This window comes from Artibeus jamaicensis, unplaced genomic scaffold (assembly GCF_021234435.1).
Source record: "Artibeus jamaicensis isolate MK-2021 breed Jamaican fruit bat unplaced genomic scaffold, CSHL_Jam_final contig_447, whole genome shotgun sequence".
Classification (NCBI taxonomy): Eukaryota; Metazoa; Chordata; class Mammalia; order Chiroptera; family Phyllostomidae; genus Artibeus; species Artibeus jamaicensis.
The window spans coordinates 3,525,661-3,544,656 of record NW_026521834.1 but is presented as its reverse complement, the minus strand read 5'-3'; the positions used below and the strand labels follow the sequence as shown (position 1 = coordinate 3,544,656).

Sequence of the window (18,996 nt, the reverse complement as noted above, 5' to 3'; positions counted from 1 at the left end):
AGGACCGGCCGCGGAGCGTCCCACCCGGAGACCCCGGCTTCCCGGGCGGGCGCTTCCGTCTCCGGGCGGAGACTCCTCCCCTCGCCGTCCCGCCCGCACTCCCTGGACCAGCGGCCAGAAGAGCCTCCGCCGCTGGGACCGCAGTGCGAGAAGCCGGTCCCTTCTCGCAGCCCAGTCCCTGTGCCCCAAAGCCGCCGCGGCGTACCGCCCAAGGCCCGGCCCCCAGCCCGGCGCAGGCGCGGCTTCAGCACCGCGGACAGCACCCGCCGGTCTAGCGAGGCGGCGAGCTATGCCCGCAGCATGGCCTGGCGCCCCGGCTCCACGGCGCTGCTCCTCGGCTTGGGCCTCCTCCAGCTGTGTGCAGGTAATGGCAGAGCGCCGCGCTCTGTCTCGCCTAGTCAGGCTCCCAGGTGGAAGGAAGGGATTCCTAGAGGTGGGGAGTCTGCTGGGAGTTAGGGGAGGGACCTTCGGGCCTGCAGGGAACCCCGGGAGACTGAACCGGGAGGAGTAATGATGAAAGGAAGCGGCAGAAATCTGGGCAGGGGTGGGTGGGGAGGTTGGGCACACAAAGGAAGGAGGGAGGGAATCTCCCCAGGCTTTCTAGGTCGTCAGGAGGGCAGTGTCTGGGCCTGAGATGCCATTGACTTCTTGTGAAACATTATATCAAGACGTCTGCCTGGTTCAGCAGCCTCCCTTGGCTCTCCATCATTTCCTGCCCGCCACCTTGGGCTCCTGATTCTGATCACTCCACAGAGGCAAGGAAGGAGGCAGAGAGAAGTGACTCTTCCACCGTCTCATAGGGTGGGACAGGAGACTCGAAAGGGAATAGGCTCTGCCAGGCTGGGGCCCACGGAGGACCTCTCTGAGGGGACGGGGTGTGTGGAGAGCAGGTGCGAAGGGAATGTACAACCTAGTAAGACTTCTATACTTGCCCGTCATCTCCTGGGATGTGGGATCCTGTGTATTTGAAACTTGGGACTAAATATGCACCCTGACCCACAGCTTAGAAATTCCCACGGTTCTGCTCCAACCCAGTACCTTTGAGGGTGGGGATGGGGTCACAGCCACAGTTACATGTGGAGGCATGTGCACAGGTAAACCCTGACTCGGGAAGGGGTGTATGGTGGGACATGAATAACCTTCCCTGAATTGTAGGCATCTTTCAGGAGAAGCTCTGGAAACATGAATGTCTCTTGAAACCACCCTCTGATACCTTAGAGGAAGATCAGGTCTCCACTAATCTTTACAGAATGGCTTCTTGGGCCAGAGACATTTGTGTAGGGTTGTCTGGGCAACTCGGGGCGCTCAGGGAAGGGTTTCTCTATGAGGGGCCTCTATGGTTAACTGAAGCATTTTGAGGTATCCCTTAGGGATGGAACATTGGGAAGCAACAGCCTCTTGTTTGGGCTGGGATTGACCCCCTTGCCTAGGGTAGGTGGGCCTTTTTCATGCACTTCCTTACCTCTTGCCCCTCAATCCTCTGCCCAGGAGTCTGGGGTACAGATACAGAGGAGCGGCTGGTGGAGCATCTCCTGGATCCTTCCCGCTACAACAAGCTTATCCGCCCAGCCACCAATGGCTCTGAGCTGGTGACGGTACAGCTTATGGTCTCACTGGCCCAGCTCATCAGTGTGGTGAGTGGGCTCCCAAACTCGCTGCCCTACTACTCGACTCAACACGGCCAGATGCAGTCATATTAGTGCTTACTCCTCAGGAGTTCCCACGGCCTGGGAGCTGTGGGGAGCCCACGGCGGCCTTGTTGGGCCCACAGGCGGGGAGGCCGTTGCGGCAGCTTCTCTTCTTTCTCTTCCTTCCTGCAGCATGAGCGGGAGCAGATCATGACCACCAATGTCTGGCTCACCCAGGTAGGTGCTCTTCCTGCCCACACCCCTGGTCTTCTCTTTCATCCTTTTTCTTTTCTTCTTTTTTTCTTTTTAGGTGTTTTCCCCTCTTTTAATCTCCTGAAGAGAGGCAGAAATGTACAAACTTTGGTGTCCTAAATAACTGGATCAGAATCTTGGTTCTTCCACTCACCAGCTCTATGACTCAAGCCTGTTAAACTCTGCGAGATTCATTTTCACATTTGTAAAATGTAGATTCTAATGTCTTGGCTTAGCTGTGCAGTTTAAATGAGAATGCATTTTATGAGCCACATTTGCTGGGCAGAGTAGTCACTGTGGGAAGGTGATGGCTTGAAAAGCGCAGCGGGCCCCCTCCTGTCGCTGTCCTTGCCTTCGGCCCCTCCCAGGGCAGAGGTTGGCGCTGCCTCCCTCTCTCCCTTTCCCAGGAATGGGAGGACTATCGCCTCACTTGGAAGCCTGAGGAGTTTGACAACATGAAGAAAGTTCGACTCCCTTCCAAACACATCTGGCTCCCAGATGTGGTCCTGTACAACAAGTAGGTGACCTCAGAGCATTGGAAAGGCTGGGGGAGGCCATGGGAGTGTGCAGAGAAGGAAGAGGTCTTGGGGAAGGTAACTTAGCTCATGCTGGGTGCAGAGAAGAGTCTTCCCCTTGGCATAGATGCTGTCGCTACCCAGACAGACAGACCCAGACCAGTGAGGTAGAATGTGGACAGCCAGGGTAACTTGGCCCATTGTCAGCCCCTGCCCAGCCATTTAGGAGTCCCAGTGTTTGGAGCTGCTGTGGGATGTAAGCAAGGACTGACAGCCCCCAGGGCCTAAGCCGATGCAAGAATAGGCTTTCCTGGAGGCTTGGGCAGGACCAGAGGACCTGGGGGTCTCGCTCTCTTCTCCAGGTGCTACGCCCTCTCCTGAAATAACTCCTTCACCTCCAAGTTATTGGGACCGTCTCCTGCTCCCACCTGCCTCTGTCCCACACCAGCGCTTGAGGTGCCTCACTCTGCCCTCGCTGGCTCCCCCAACTTCTCCACCCTTATGTGAAGCAAACAGCTTCCACAGTCCATGACAAGCTGCGGCCGCATCTTTCACCCCTTCATCTGCCTCTTCATCTCTGAGGGGCCTCACAGTTCTGAGCAGAACACCTCTTCTCCCCACAAACCTGCCCAGATACTGTTTTGGCTCCGCCCCTGCTCTGCCTCCCTATACCCCGGATGGCTCCCCGCAGACTGGGGTCCCCCCTCCCGTATGTCCCTTTGGCTTCCCTCTCCTCCTAGTCAGGGCTGGGTTGATAGGTGGGGGTGGAGAAGGTGGAGGCCAGAGCTGACTGCTCACCCTTCGCAGTGCTGACGGCATGTATGAGGTGTCCTTCTATTCCAACGCCGTGGTCTCCTATGACGGCAGCATCTTCTGGCTGCCACCTGCCATCTACAAGAGCGCCTGCAAGATTGAAGTAAAGCACTTCCCATTTGACCAGCAAAACTGTACCATGAAGTTCCGCTCATGGACCTACGACCGCACGGAGATCGACCTCGTGCTCAAGAGTGATGTGGCCAGCCTGGACGACTTCACACCCAGTGGCGAGTGGGACATTGTGGCGCTGCCCGGCCGGCGCAATGAGAACCCAGAGGACTCCACTTACGTGGACATCACCTACGACTTCATCATCCGCCGCAAGCCACTGTTCTACACCATCAACCTCATCATCCCCTGTGTGCTCATCACCTCGCTGGCCATCCTCGTCTTCTACCTGCCTTCCGACTGCGGCGAGAAGATGACGCTGTGCATCTCTGTGCTGCTGGCTCTCACCGTCTTTCTGCTGCTCATCTCCAAGATCGTGCCGCCCACGTCCCTTGATGTGCCTCTTGTTGGCAAGTACCTCATGTTCACCATGGTGCTTGTCACCTTCTCCATCGTCACCAGTGTGTGTGTGCTCAACGTGCACCACCGCTCGCCCACCACACACACCATGGCGCCGTGGGTCAAGGTCGTCTTCCTGGAGAAGCTGCCCACGCTACTCTTCATGCAGCAGCCGCGCCACCACTGCGCCCGACAACGCCTGCGCCTTCGGCGGCGCCAGCGCGAGCGTGAGGGGCCCAGGGCGCTCTTCTTCCGCGAAACCCCTGGGGCCGACTCCTGCACATGCTTTGTCAACCGTGCATCAGTCCAGGGCTTGGCTGAGGCCTTTGGGGCAGAGCCTGCGCCAGCAGCTGTCCCAGGGCGCTTGGGGGGACCGTGTGGCTGTGGCCTCCAGGAGGCGGTGGACGGTGTGCGCTTCATCGCAGACCACATGCGCAGCGAGGATGACGACCAAAGTGTGAGTGCAGCGCGCGGTTTGTGGGGCTGCAGTGGAAAGCAGCCGCATGGTAGCAGCGTACAAAGCAAAAATGGCTAGAAGAAGGGAACGCTAGGTGAAGGGAACGCGCGTCTGCTTGGGGCTGTAGGCCTGGGCGCAGGCCGGGTTCTGCAGTTGTCTTCCAGGAGGAGGCACCGCCTCAGTTGGAGTCCCTGCAGGTTGAACTTGTGGCTTCCTGAGGACTAGGAGCCAGGGTGAAGATGCCCCATCTGGGGCACTGTTAGTGTCAGGAGGGCAGCCAGGAAGGGGAGAAGGCCCTTCGGCATTTGCAGTCGGCCTGAGGCCGTGTCCCCAGAGTTCCTACCCACCTCTCGCATTCCCAAGTCTAAGTTGTTAATTTTCAGCTCTCAGCACAAACCACCACTGAGTCCTTTGTGTGCCACCAGGAGACGAAACTGAGGGGAGTTCAAAGGGTGTGTGTGTTGTGGGGGGCGGTTCAGAGTTTCTAAGAGTCCGCCAGTGGAGGGGAGGACGGCGCCCAATCAATATACTATTTTTGCTCTCATGGGGCCTGGGGGATGGCCTTGTGAAATATTAATGGAAGTGAGGGCAGGTGGAGGCTAGGGCTTCCAAGACCTGTCCCCCAAATTTCTGCACAGCAGGTGTTTTCTATGGCAGTTCTTCAGAAGGGGACTCCCCTGATTTCCACACCTGGGAACCAAGTACAGAGAGTTGACATGCCCCCACTTTGGGTTGTGGCTGGCCCAGCCTAGCCCCGAGCTCTGTCTCCAGTACTTGACTAGCTCCTGGCTGCTGCCCAGCTGTTGCTATGGTGACCAGTGATGTTTCACTGGGTTGCTGCCATTTCCTTTTGGGGGTGAGGAAGGGTGAGCTCTCTGCCCTACTGTTTGGAGGGAAAAGGAGGAGGACTTCAGAGCCTGGTGTTTTTGTGGGTGCTGATGGAGAAAGGGGGGCTATCCAGGCTGGAGGGTATGGGGTGAAAGCCTCAGAGCCAGCAGAGGCCGAGTGGGAGAGGCACAGGTGGGGGTGGAGGTGTGGGGCTCAGCCTTTCCTCTCTGCCTCCGCCTCCTCTGCTGCAGTCCGCTCGTGTCATGTGTGTTTTCTGAGCTGGGCGCTGATGATGCAGTGACCTACTTGGATGCTTCAGAGGCATCTCAGACTTAACATTCCCAAACTGAGTGCTTAACATACATCCCCAGCTACTTCTCATCTATCTTTTAGTAAATGTAATCATCACCTTCTGCATGACGGTTTGGACTAAAAACCTTGAGTGATTCCCAACTTTTAACTCTCACCTCCCTCACTGTCCAGATTCTCAGAAGTCTTGACCTATGAGCACAAACCCCCAACGTAATCCTCGGCTTCTCTCTTTCTGCACCGTCTCTATGCTGTCCCTGGCTGTAGGCCTCCGTCAGCTCTTGCCCCAACCAGAGCAGAGACTCGTACTGGTGTCCTGGATATAGATAGCTCCGGTGCTTCTCCATCCAAATAGACAGTGTCCCCCGCCTCACCACCCCTGCCACCTTGTGCCTTCTCCTCCTTGCTCAGCTCACTGGCTTATCTGATTGACTTTTCTAAGCAAGCTAAGTTCTTTCCTGCCTCAGGACATTTGCACAGATTGGTCTCTTTGCTTGGAATGCCCTTTTTTCCTTTTAAAAATTATTATCATTAATAACTTTCAATATCCTGTTGAAGTTGTAGACATGGTGACCCTTTATCTTAAGCACTACAGCGTGTCTCTCCTAAGAACAGGGACACTGCCTTGCATAAACCAGGTTCAGTGACCAAATTGGTGAAATTTAGCATCAGTGCAATATCTTATTTTCCCAATTTTTCCGTGATGCCCTTTGCAGCATTGTCCATGGACTTGAATTGTATTTGGTTGCCCCGGCTCTTTGGTGCAGCTTGGAGCAGTTCCTCAGCCTGGGCTTTCTTGCTGTAAACCCTTTGAAGGGTACAGGCTGGCTGAAGGTCCCTGAGTTCGGCTTTGCCTGATTGCTCCTTTCTGCCACAGCAGGCTCCTCACTTACAACCTCTTACTGAAGATGTCACCTCCTTAAAGAGGCCTTCCCAGACCGCACTGTAAATCACATTATCCCCTCCACTTCTCTGTCTCAGCCCTCTGTTTCCTTATAAGCAGCCTGTGTACTTCTTTTATTTTTACTTATTTTGTGCCCATCACCTCCCTCAGTAGACTGCAGACCATAGGATGTGTTTCTTTGTTTTGCTCTCTTTGTATCCCCCGTGCCAGCATGGTGCCAGGTGCACAGGAGGCACACATGTGACACAAACGAGTCATTATTCAGCCGCTGACTAAATGAAGGTTCACAGCCTCCTCTCCACACCCCCACTGGCCGGGCTGCAGGTGAGCGTGTGTACCAGGCCCAGAGTCAGGCTGGAGCAGAGCAGCTCTGAGTGGAGCCAGCACCACCCCTAGAACCTGCCGAAGTCACTGTCTTTTTGACTGATCTGTTCACATCCGGGACCCAGTCTTCATCCCCTGGGGCCTGCGTGCTCAGATGGTGCAGTCACATAGGGAGCAGAGGGAGCCATTCATTCACTAATTCAAGACCCATTTACTGGCTCTCTGTGTTCCAGGTGCTGGAATTACAAGGTGAATTTGATGGGTTCCTGTAGTTTAGGAGCTGGGGGCCTGGGGCAGACATACAAATTGAAGCGATGGCACAGGGCAGTGAGAATACTGGGATAGAAATGTGTGTGCAGTGCTAAAGGAACTCAGAAGGGACAATGGTTCATTCTGATCAGGGGGATCAAGAAAGCCTTCACAGAAGAGGTAACATTTCATTTGGGCTTTGAAGGATGCACAGGAGTTCAGCAAGCATAGAAAGGGAGGCCCGGAATTCTAGACAGAAAAGAAACCCGGAGGCACAGAGACCCGAGAGGACATGTGGGGCTTGATGAATGTGGGTTCCAGCACGGAGGAGGGTGGGGTGGGCACGCGTCGTCACGGCAGGGTCTCGATTCCAGATCTGGGAGTTCGGAGAGGGCCTGGAGGCAGCGGGGCCACTGGAGGCTTTTAAGCAGCAGATTGAAACCATGCTTTGGAAAGGTCACTCTAGGGTCATGGAGGGAGAGAGTAACGTATGTGTGTAAGGTGTGACCTGCTTATAGCCACCTCACTCCTATCTGCATCATGTGACTGATACACCTGGGCATCATTTGTCTCCCGTGCAGGTGAGTGAGGACTGGAAGTATGTTGCCATGGTGATCGACCGCCTGTTCCTTTGGATCTTTGTCTTCGTCTGTGTCTTTGGCACCATCGGAATGTTCCTACAGCCTCTCTTCCAAAACTACACCACTGCTACCTTCCTCCACGCAGATCACTCGGCTCCCAGCTCCAAGTGAGGTCCCGGCTCCATGATCCTTCACCCCTTTGTCCTCCATCGTACAGTAGTTTTGGGTGGAGGTGGATGAGCTACCAGGAAAGGGTCGCTGCCCACAAAGATCCATTCTTTCACATTGCCCAGAGCCCCTGCCCCCACCCACACCTCAGCCCACTCGCAGCCAGCTCCAGCTGGAGGCTGGGCCAGCTGCGCTCCTGCTCTTGCACCAAACCAGGCAAGAGTGCTGCCAGTCGAGGACAGAAGCTGAGAAGAAGAGGACAGAGATGTCGGAGATGTCCAGCCTGAAGGCAGTGTGAAGGGGAAGGGGCCAAGGGGCAGCATCATCTGTTGCCTCCGAATCACGAGAAGGGACGTGGGGAGGAGGAACAGGGCCCCCGACTCTGTGCCAGGCTGGCTGGACACGAGGCAGCTCAGAAGGGAGGAGCAGCCTCACACCCGCCCCTGCCCCAGTGGACAGTGGCTGGGCGGGGGAGGGTCCTGCCCAGAGGCTTAGCCTGCTTGCTGCTCAGCCCAGACCCACCGCCCCTTGCTCCTGAGGGGTCCAGAGCTCAGCCCCAGTTCTCCTTCTCCCATGAAGAATTCTCCACAACCCCTGGGCTTTTGTTCCTCTCCTGCCCGGCCAGGGTGTGGTGGACAAGGCTGGGTATTGGGGAGCCTCTGCGTTTCGAGTCTTTGCATGACCTGCTTGGAGCCTGAGGTCACATCCACAGGCTGTTTTTCACCCTCAAAGTTGAACTCTGACCAGTTGTTTGTAGTAAATGAAGAAAAGATGTTAGCTGTAAGCAGACCCAGCCTTTTTGCCCAAAGCAGAGCTGGCTGCAGAGAGAGTGGCCACATCAGCACTGCTCCTGCTCCGCCCTTCTCTTCAGGGATCCGCTCTTCCTGCTTGCGCCCTGCCCCCCGACCCAAACCTGAGCGAGGCTGCAGTGGGACGGGGTGCCACTGCCAGCAGCTCCCCTGAAAGCATCCCGTCCTGTGAGTCCCTGGAGGCCGTATTCTGACACTGCTCCCAGGGGACAGCTGGAGGCCACCTGGCCTGTTAGCATAGGAAACAGACCTGTTCTGAGTTCTTCTGTCCCTGTCCCTGCCACATGACAGGCTCTGATTTATGGTCCCAGCCTGTGCTCAGTGCTGGGCCAGCAGGTGGCTGGTCACAGAGGGGTCAGTCTGTCAAGTGCACTGAGGAGCCTGCCACGTACAGACCGTGCTGTTCTCGTGTCCAGCTGGGCCCCTGCTTCTCCAGGCACAGCGCAGTTTGGGGTGGGGGCGAGGTGCCAGTGGGTGAGAGGACACACGTGGCACCTGCGAGCCCTGGGATCGCATTCTGGACTCTAGTCCCAGCTGTGCTGCTTCCTTGGCCATCTGGAGGGTGTCTCTGCCTTGCTGGGTCTCAGCTTCCTCACCTGTCAGATGCAGACAGTGATGCCCTCTTTGTGGGATTGCCCTGAGGATGGGGCGGCGTTTGTGAGAAAGCCCAGTGCTTCCCCTGGCACAGAGAGGGCGCTCTGTGAATGTGAGGCAGTCCCATCCAATGGGAATGGGGTCCCTTGTCTTGTCTGCCTCCCCCTCAGACCCTCGCTTACCCTACCTCTTCCTTGGACAAACCAAGTGCCCCAGAACAAGGCCTTGGCCCCAGGGAACCTGCGAGCGGGAGGGAATGCCTGTGAGTCTGGCGGGCGGGCCTCTCCTGGGCGTCTTCGGCAGAGTCTCATGCTACTCCTGGGTTGAGAGCTCTGGCATTGGCCTCAACCTCCCTTCGGTCAGCTCCTCCCCATGCAGGTGCCCGCTCAGAGCCCTCTGCTGACCTAACCCTGCTGCTGTCGCGTGCCTTGTCCCCAGTGCTGCCACCCATCTGCCAGAGCAGGCTTCTGCAACATTTCTTCCGAGGGGTAGTGTCTTGGCTCCATGGACACTCCCTTCTAGAACAGCAGATTGATTTATTTTTATTGTATTGTTTTCTATTTCTGTTTATCCCCCTTCTACCCCCTTCTCCCTGCAATCACCCACTGTTGACCATGGCCATGAGTCCTTTTTTCCTCAAGCAAAATATAACAGCAAATTTCCAGTTGCCTGCATTATGCTGAGACCTGCCTCAAACTCATAGCCCTGAAGAAACAGCCCAGAACCTGAAATAGCAACTGGAAAGGAAGGGTGGGGTGCTGGCCTGGGGCCCGCCGGGCCAGCTCTCCCAGGCTTCTGGCCCCATCGGCTGCTGCTGGTGGCTGTACATGCTTTCAGTACTTCCCAAGTGGCTGTTGTCCAAGGCAGTCAGCAGACGGCTCAGAGAGCAGCTTCTCCAAATCCGCTCCACGACCCATCTGACACCAGGAAACAGGCCTGGACGGCGTTTGCTGCCTGACCTTGCACAAGCACCTAGCTCTGAACTTGCTCCCCCTCTTTTGTAAACAGAGGTGATCAGTAGGCTGAGGGATGCAGCAAGGAAGAGAGGGTCGATGTACTCGAGGGGTTAACTGGGGGGCTGTCCGTGGAGTGGCGCCATTCCCTCCACCTCTGGCTGCTGCCCTTTGGGGACCATCCCAGTAGGGCGGCGAGGGCAGAGGGGCAGGGAGGAGGTCGCCGCTGCACGAGCCAGGTGTCACACGTCAGTACCGGGTTTGGAGAACTAGTCTCTTCCATTCTCAGGTCCTCTGTCCTCTTCCCTTGGTTTCATCTGGGCGGCGCCTTGCCCCTCTGCGGTGCGGCCGTCTCTCTAGAGAATCGGTAGCCGGCTTGGCACTGGGCAAGGACTGGGGCCCCAGACCTGAAGAGGAAGGGAGATACCTGAGTGAGGTGGGCTAGAGTGAGGAGAGACTTTGGGGTGGTCTCTGTCAGAAACGGCGAGACCATGGGTGTTCTGTAGACATTTTTGTCTGAAAAGAGGTTTTGCGCAGACTCTCTGCTTTGGACAGTTGTCAGTGCCGCGGGGGAGGCAGTTTCCTGGCAGCGAGGGAGCTGATACTCGAACAGCTGCTACTGAGTTACTGCGAACCAGACAGGGGCAGCCCTCTGCTGGCACTTCCCGCAGAGGCAGCCCTGGCTCCCTGTAAGGGGGGGGGGGGGAATGCTCTGCGGAGATTTTGGAGCTTTGACTCTGGTCCTGTCTCCTCCCACTTCCGGCATAGCTACTGTTTGCTAAGAGCCTGCTCCGTGCCACGTGCTTCAGCTGCACTGTCTCTATCCCTCACCGTGACCCTGCAGGGAAGGTGCCCTGTTGACAGAAGTAAGAACTAGGCTCAGAGAGACCAAGGGAGGCTAGCGAGCAGTGCTGGGCCTGACAGGTGGCCTCTGAGGCAGGAAGCAGCAAAGTCAGGGCATCGGGTCTGCTCTGAGTTTGTTCCCAAGCCAGAGTGGCCCCAGACCCAGCTGCCACCCTCTGCTTCTAGGCAGCTGGGCTGGTGTCACTGTGCACCTCACAGCCCACTGTTGCTGACCAGCCCCCCACTCACCCGGCCAGACTAGACTGAGGACAAGCAGCCACCTCTTGAGACGTATCCCGACAGGTCCAAGCAGTCAGTGTGAGTCCTGCCGTTGCTAAGGGACTGCAGGGCGAGGTATCGTTAGGGCACCTCACTCGTCCGCCCACGGTGCCCCCTCCCCGACACTGGCCCTGGTTGGCCTCCCTTGTGTGTCTTCCTGGAATATTTGCACTGTTTAGCTCACCCCGGGCCAGATGCATTAGGAACTCAAGATTCTCGTAAAGACAAGTTGTTTCCAAAGATGTTTTGTCTCTTTATTGGGAGGTGGGGAGGGTCCTCAGGGACTGGGGCCGCGTGAGAAAAACGGAGAACTCGGGGAAGCTGCACTCATGCAGTTTTCTAAAGAAAATTAAAGCAAAGGCCAGTGGTAACAGTTCCATTATTGTGATGTGTTGCCTTACGAGTCTGCCCATCAGATGGAGATGAAATCCCTGGGCCTGTAGTAGACGGAGCCCAGGAAAAGCTCCAGGGAGGGCCAGTCTCCTGGAGGCAGGGATGGCTGGGGCCTCCTCTCCCTGAGCTCTGAGAAGTCAAGGCCATGGTCTGCGTGGGGGCCAGAACTGCTCCCAGAACACTAGTGTGTTCTGGTCCCAACTCCTCAAGCCAGTATTAGACAGTGGGCCCCCTAGATGAAACGCAGGGTCACCAACAACTGAAGAAAACCGTGGTCCCGCAGGGCAGTCTGCTCTCCTGTCCAGTCAGAGGTGCGTGGTGGGGGACAGTCTTGCTCCCTCCACAGCTGCACCTGGCACTTGTTGCAGGTACGAAGGAAACTGTCCTCATTCTGAAATACCCAGGCGTTACGTTTCCCTCCAGGTGGAACCAGGAATTGTCCGAGAACCAGATGGTGCCTAAGGGGCCTGGGGCACCCTAGTAGGCAGACACATCACCCTTCCCTGTCTGGGTCACCCAGCACCCGTGTGACACCTGGAGTCCTCCTGGGCCCCCAAGCTTGTCACTGGCCCTGCTGCCCAGCTGTTGTGTGACGGATGAGGAAGCAGGCTTTGCTGTGACTTAGGCCCGCCCTGCCCTCTGGCATATCATTTTTAAATGGTCAAGGATGAGCCCTGTAGAAATTCTGAACTAAATGACAATGTGGAAAGTGGTGCATTCTTTGAAATTCAAGACGGAGAAATATTCTGGATGCCATCTATGAAAGGCGAATGGCCGGTCTCCTGAGAATGCAGGCAAGCCAGCCAGCCCTGGTTCAGACTGCCACTCAACTCCCAACAGGCACAGCCCTCCAGGCCCCAGAGCGGGCGTGTGGGTGGGGCGTAGAACCGCCTCGGTCACGGAGGGGAGTTCTGTGTGTGATTGGTAATACAGTTCTCGAGGGACATTTTCGTCCCCTGGGCCTTGAAATCTTGCCTGTGAAGTCTCTGAGAATCAGGCATTTAAGGGTAGGTTCTGATAGGGTTGGAGGGGGATGTGTACCTGGTGTAGCTCACCCCACCCAGACACAAGCTCGCCTCCCAGACAGGCCAATAAAATGGCACCTTCCTGCGGGCAGAGGGCGGCCCTCTCCCCAGGCACCAGGTGCAGTCGTTGGCAGAGGGCCCTCTGACCTCACTGTCACTGCCCCAAGAAACCAGGACATGAGACTTTCTACCAATTCAGATCTTTTATTCAGGAGGAATGTATACGGTTAGTCACTGTAATCAAGGGGCACACAAAGCAGAATCAAAACCTGACTGCAGCCATCGGACACCCAAGTCCCCACGGGGCTCTCCCGTACTCTGCTCTTGGGAGTCTCTGCTGAGACCCCCAACACCGGCAAAATCCCTTTGAAGTGAGTAAAGGAAGTAGCTTCAAGCAGCGACAATTTTTACAAGTGATTACTCAAAAGAATGCACAATAGCCACAGTTCAGACAAATCAACTACAAAGATCATTTTAAAAAAGGTAGGGGGAGAGGCAGGAGGGGGTCCTGCTTATTAAAAACAAAGAGTGGACAAGAAAGTGAACAGTTTAGGCACGGGCTCTGCCTCCTCTGTCCTGTGTGACCGAGGGGCATGGGGGCCGTGCAGGGCCCGACGCAGGCTTGCTTCCAGCAGACACAGGGGGTTCAGGGTGCCCTGCTTTCTTCCTACAGCAGAAACCAAACACTGCAAGGTTGCCAGATAAGACGCTGGGGTGAGTGGGGTCTCTGGTCTTTTGAGTGCCCTGTGCTCCTGGTTACAGAGCTAAGCCAGATATTCTAGTGCCTGAGATGGACCAGAGGGGGCAACGTTCTGAGGAACCAGTGGGTGACACGCTCCAGCCTGAGCCTCTGAGGCAGGACTGACTCGCGTGCCTTCTGCAGACGCACAGGCTGTGGGCAGGCAGGCTCCCGCTGCTCCGGAAGACAGGCGCCGTTTCCCTACAAGCTCCTCGGGACACTTGGATGTTCTGCAAAGACACCCTTAGTGTGTTCATAAAACTTGGGTTTCTCATTTGGTCAGTTTTCGGGAATAGCAGCTACAAGAACAAAAGTGTAAATGTGGACAAACCTACTGTTGAAGAGGGGGGACGGGTGGGGTTGGCTAGTCAGCAGTGGGTGGGAAACCATCAAGGGCGCAGGCTCGGCATGTTCGCAGGTGAAGAGAGAAGAGTCCTCCAACGAGGCCAGCTCAGCTCACAAGGTGGCAGGGCCTCTGTGCCTCTCTGGGGCATGTGTGCCTGACTTTGGCCCAGAGCCGGACCCCACAGAGAGGCCGATGCTTGGACCACAAGTGTCATTAGCTTGAGGAGTAGACCAGGGGCTCCACCTCACAGAATTTGAGGACAACCTGCCTTTTCCCTACAACTGCTGTCAACCCTGTAGACTCCCTACCAGGCAGGGAGACCTCAGGCCTGCGACCTGCCCACAGACAGCCTTCTGAAGCTATCTAGCAAAACAAAAGCATGATAAATGCTTGGGTAAATGGAAAATTATATCTGAATTTCAATCTGTGCAATGACAGGTTATGGCATTCTTTTAAACACTCCTAATTCACCCACAGTTAACTAGCCTCCCCTGGGGTCACTGTAGTGAGAAATATGTTAGGTAGGACGGCCATCTGACTCGACATCGTTTCTGCCTTGTCCTTGCTAAGTCCTATTTACTTAAGGCAGGAGGACTTGCCCTCCAGGCCCTAATCCCCGAACTGGTAGGGCAAATTCCTAGGAATGCTTTAGGAGGGACAGCTGGGGGCCTGGCGACACGCCCAGGCATGTCTGTGCTCCCCAGGAAATGGACTGAACAGCCCTGCAGGGGGCGCCTCACCCAGTCTGGCTGGCCCTCGCCTTCCCTGCCTCTGGGTCCCTCCCGAGCTGGCTAAAGTGCAAGATCCGAAGATCGATGAGTACTACCTGCAGATCCCAGTCACACCGGGCACCAGGAATAACTGACTGCAGTTTCAAACTCCTGCCCTTCTAATTGCCTCACAGATTCTTTAGGTCCCCTCTTTACCTGCTTGGAGGAAAATGAGAAATACGACTGTAGAAGGGGTGGAGGGGAATCACAGGGGATCGCAGATGAGATCAGCACAAATGAGCTCGTCAGTCCCTGACACGACTCACAGAGCTGACTGGTCGGGAAAGCAGACAGAGGGAAAGGAAATGGAAAAAACCCAAACCGGACGGAAGAGGAAATGGCGGCAGGTGCTCAGTGACTGCTCAGGCGTCGGGTGGACAGACGACAGAGCCCCTTTTCTCTCCCCTCAGGTCTCTGCCTCGTTGCTTGGGAAAAGAAAAGGGGCCCGGAAAGAACCGGCCTGGTTTCCCCAGAGGAAGCAGGACCAACAGGAACCCCAAGGTCTCGGTACCAGCAACTGTGGTTCCATTAAAAGGGGAAGAGAAAGAAAAGAAGGCTCCCACGTCCAGTGTGATGAGGGGCGCTCCGACCTATCTCTCACCGGTGTGAAGCGCCCCTCCCTCCACTGCCCAGTGCCCGGTCACGGGATGGCACTATACTGGGCAGAGGTAGAAGTTCTTTTCCTCCTGGGGCTTGCTTATCCAGTTCCCATAGCCCATGTCCTTCAGGCTTTTTTTGAAATAGTTCTTGGCTGTCTCATAGTCACGGGCAGCTTTCTTGGCCTCACCATAGGAGAGTTTAAGTAGATCTCTGCGGCCCCGGAAGGAACAGAGCCTCTTAAATAGAAAAAAAATGTTCTTTTTGGAGACCCGGGACAATTCATTCCGTGGCCTGAAAAAACAAAAGGCATTCATCACTCGGCTGAAGCTGGAAAAGGCGGGGAGCCTGGGGAGGGACAGCACGGTGGGGAGGGCAGCTCTGGAGACTGGCAAGCGTGTCACCCCTGCGGCCGCTCTGTGCTCCCCACTCCTTACCCGTCCACGGTGCCCCTGGTCCCATCCAGGATCTCCAGGTCATAGCCGTCGGCCAAACACCAGTTGACACTTGTCTCCTTGGTCTTCCCGGACTGCCTTTTGGAATCATATACGCTGACTCGGCCGACCTAGGAGTCCCAGGAGCACCGGGAAAAAGATGAAAACCGCTCAGGGAAGAGGTGTTGAAGCAGGGACTCGGGACTCAGAGGGAAAAGGGACCGAGGGCTCACGACCTTCCCCCTTCTGTAGGGTTCTGCATGACTGTGACACGGGGTACACTAACTCCTAGATTCAGACGAATTCAAGACAAAAAGGAGGGCAGCCTCTGGCAATCAAAAGAAGGAAAGGGTAAGTTCGCTTTGACTACACTGCGCATTTCTACTCTGCACGCAGATTACTCGAAAAGGAGAAAAACGTCAAGGGAAAAACAGAAGGGGTTACACAGAGCACCTTGGGGTGGTTGACAATAAAGGGGTGTCGCAGTCCGTCCTCAAATGCACTCCCATCTCTTGTCACACGACAGCAAATGGCGCGCGTCAAATGCCCTTGGCTGAAAAGGTAACCTGGATATGAAAAAGAAACGTGCACACCTGCATTTGTGCCAAATTCTGACCGAGCAGAGGCCTGCTGGGGCGGGGGGCGTCTGAGGGCACACAACTGAGCTGTCAGGGAGACAACGAGGGAGAAACAGCTCCCTCGTTAAGAAGGCGGAACTGTGGCTGTGGTTGCGACTGCTGAATATGTGTTCCAGGTAAAGGTCAGGGCCAGGGAGGTCGAGGAAGCAGAGACACTGCAGTCTTAGGCTGCTGTGCTTCTTTAGTTCATCTCGAAGAAACCTGCCCGGCACGTCCTTACCTGGGCTTGCTGCCTAAATCCATCTCCCCAGCGTGACAGACCCATGCACTAAATCAATCACTGACGACCGAATCAAACACACTTTGAGAGGGGAGATTTCACGCTAACACCTGGCCACGAAGCATGCAGTCTGCTGAGATGCGGGCACCAGGACAGACTAGTCCCAGCTCCCAAGACAGGTCCCTTACCCAGTGTGACAGATTTGAGATACACGGGATGTAGGAAGTGGGTCAACAGCGCCCCTTGCAGGCCCAGCACGTTCCAGCGCAGGATTTTGTCACTACAGGACATGGTACGGAGTCTCTCCCCGAGCCGAATGCCGTCCCACGTAGGCACAATGTCGCTGGACTCCACTGGGATCGTGCCTTCCCCTGTGAGAGACCTGGGTCAGACCCCTGGGCCAGAGTGCAGTGTTTGCTCCTCAGACTCGGGCCACAGGCTACTCACGCCTTTGTTCTTTATACATCCCACAGCACCTACTGTGTACAGGGCGCTGCACAGTAGGTGCTTGGTGCTGGATAATCACCGTGAGCGACTAAGCTCCTTATCCTCCCAGAACGTTCATGAAGGTGTGAGGACAGAAAGGAAACGGGCCAGACAGCAGGCGATAAACCGACACAGACGCACGGCTTCTAGGTGGTACCTGTGCTCCGAAGGCTTTGAGGGACAGCAGGGGACCCTTGGGGTACAACCGCCAGGGGGACGTGAAGGAGAAAGAATAGCCGAGTGTGTTCAGATACACAGAACAGCAAAAGCAGAGCCCCTGAGGCAGCAAGAGGGTGGGCTGTTCAGGGAGCTGAGGCAGGTGACGATGCAGGGTTCGCTTTGACGTGACAGGGAGTGGGAAACCATCAGAGGGCGGCGGTTTGTTCTGTTCTACGTGACAGCTGTAGTGAGAGCGCTCACCCACTTGCAGCGTACAACTCGGTGACTTTTCAGTGTGTTCCTGGTTGTGCAACCATCACCCCTACCGATTTAAAAGCATTTTATTGTCCCCAAAAGAAACCTCCGTTAGCAGGCCCACCCCGTCTCCCCTGACCCCTCCCACCTCTCAGCAACCTGTAATTTACTTTGTTTCTATGGCTTTGTCTATTCTGAATACTTTATGTAAATGGAACCACATATGTGACCTGTTGTGTCTGGTTTCTTTCACTTGTTTTCAAGGCCCACCCGTGCTGCGGCATGTACGGTGCTTCACTCATTTTCCAGGCCGAGTAACATTCCACAGTGTGGGTGCATCTCTCCTGGTTTCTCCATTTATCAGTTAGGGCATTCGGTTGTCCCCACTTTTTGTATGATAAGTAAATAAAGTTCACTTGCTGTGAACTTTCACATGCACATTTTGTGTGGACAAAGCTCTTCATTTCTCTTGGAGAGAAAGACCTAAGAGCAGCTTGAGGACTGTGAACGGGGAAGTGACATGATCTGATTCACGTGTGAGGGTTGCTCCGACGACTGCAGAGGGGAACAGGAGCGGCCGTGAGGAGACAGTAAGAGACGTCAGAGGCCAGTGGAGAAGGAGTGGGCAGACAAGGCGCAGAACTGGCAGCAAACCCTAGGGGGCCAGGCACGTGGCGGGAGTCCCACCCCACAGGGCTTGGGTCTGCACCACCTCTTCTCTCCGCCCTCCCCAGAGGCGACCCTATCCGTCCCCAGGGGCGGAAAGATCCACTGTAGGAGGTTGACTCCCACACACCACTTGCAGCCAGGCCCTCGCCTCTGAGCTCTACATGGTTACCTCTGCCTCCTACTCGATCTTCATCTTCCTGCAGACAGCTCCCTGACCCGGACCTCCCCTCCCCCTGCGAACAAGATGCTACCACCCTGGCAGCTGATGGCAAACCCCTGGCTGCTGTGTCCTCGAGCCAGTGCGGGGCCTGGGTTCTGCAGAGCCTTTGGCGGGGGAGGCAGGCCACGCCACTCACCGTTCTCTACCTTGGTGCGGAGCTTGCCTTGTTTGGGGTTCTCGAAGACAGGGTAGTGGCGGGAGTCTGTGCTCTCCACCGCACGGTCGCTGCAGGACTTGTCAAAGAGGGCGCCGTCCCCGCACGGGGCCGTGCTGCGCAACAGGGGCCGCTGTTAAAACTCGCCCTGCAGGCGTTTCCCACTCCCTGAGCTCCAGAACTGCCCCACGCTGTGGGGGCAAGGGACTTTTTCTGAAGCCTGTCACAGGTGACCCTGGCGGGCAGACTATATGTGGGGCTCATTCCACACCAGGACTGAGGGGGGCCGAGGAATCGGCTTTGACCTAGGGACCAGGGGAGCGTGCTGACACCCCACTGGGCAACGAGGCAGGGCTGCAGGTGGCGACAGGTGGGGCAGACCTGATGTAGAGATGAAATGACACGGTCTTCTTTATCTGGAGCTTCTCTCCTCCCCGAGCAGGTTCAAATATGCTGTCCTTCGCAGTCTGGGGGTTGTACTTCATCAGCTCATTGTAGAGAAACCTACAAGGAAGCCTGGCTGAGAAAACGTGTGATTCTGGGGAGAGCGGCTGTTCTGTGCTCTGACCTCAAGGGAGAAAAGCCTAAATGCTGCGGACCTGCCACGGTTCCTCAGGGAGAAAGAGGTGGTAAGAAGCTCTCCACGGGAGACCTCAGCATTTCCGAACCCCGGTCAGCCAGGGCCAGTTCCCCTTCTGCCAGGAGCTCCCTGCTGGGGCCGGTGCAGGGATCCCAGGGCAGAGCAGACAGATTCATGGGCCACAGGGGCTGTGGCTTCTCCCCAAGTCCCTCCACAATAAAGGAAAGGTAAACTGGAGAAGCAAGCTGGCTGGCCAGCAGTTTAAAAGATCCTGAAATCCTTCCTCATCCCTGAG

The 18,996-nt window shown here is 56.0% G+C and overlaps 2 protein-coding genes across 8 annotated transcripts in view; one reads left to right on the top strand and one right to left on the bottom strand.

Moving 5' to 3' along the window:
- The first annotated feature begins 75 nt into the window (after positions 1 to 75).
- CHRNB2 (cholinergic receptor nicotinic beta 2 subunit) lies at positions 76 to 11,271 on the top strand. Its single transcript, XM_037162510.2, has 6 exons — positions 76 to 364; positions 1,489 to 1,634; positions 1,821 to 1,865; positions 2,288 to 2,397; positions 3,203 to 4,175; positions 7,371 to 11,271. Exons 1-6 carry the CDS (start codon positions 301 to 303, stop codon positions 7,539 to 7,541), a joined length of 1,509 nt encoding a protein of 502 aa, XP_037018405.2. The 5' UTR covers positions 76 to 300; the 3' UTR covers positions 7,542 to 11,271.
- A 1,353-nt stretch (positions 11,272 to 12,624) lies between these two features.
- ADAR (adenosine deaminase RNA specific) overlaps positions 12,625 to 18,996 on the bottom strand; it is a 42,414-nt gene continuing 36,042 nt past the window's right edge. For all 7 annotated transcript variants that reach the window (XM_053666249.1, XM_053666248.1, XM_053666250.1 and 4 more), the window contains 6 exons: positions 18,503 to 18,625; positions 18,104 to 18,237; positions 16,367 to 16,549; positions 15,774 to 15,886; positions 15,324 to 15,451; positions 12,625 to 15,180 (listed from right to left, as the gene is read on the bottom strand). In XM_053666249.1, coding sequence (XP_053522224.1) covers positions 14,943 to 15,180; positions 15,324 to 15,451; positions 15,774 to 15,886; positions 16,367 to 16,549; positions 18,104 to 18,237; positions 18,503 to 18,625 — 919 coding nt within the window. In that variant the 3' untranslated portion in view covers positions 12,625 to 14,942. The remainder of the gene's footprint in view (positions 15,181 to 15,323; positions 15,452 to 15,773; positions 15,887 to 16,366; positions 16,550 to 18,103; positions 18,238 to 18,502; positions 18,626 to 18,996) is intronic.

Excerpts from the sequence above, each read along its gene's own strand:
- CHRNB2 (XM_037162510.2), top strand. The coding sequence starts at position 301 with ATGGCCTGGCGCCCCGGCTCCACGGCGCTGCTCCTCGGCTTGGGCCTC. Across the intron at positions 2,398-3,202 it reads GATGTGGTCCTGTACAACAA|TGCTGACGGCATGTATGAGG; the intron begins GTAGGTGACCTC and ends CACCCTTCGCAG. Across the intron at positions 4,176-7,370 it reads GCGAGGATGACGACCAAAGT|GTGAGTGAGGACTGGAAGTA; the intron begins GTGAGTGCAGCG and ends TCTCCCGTGCAG.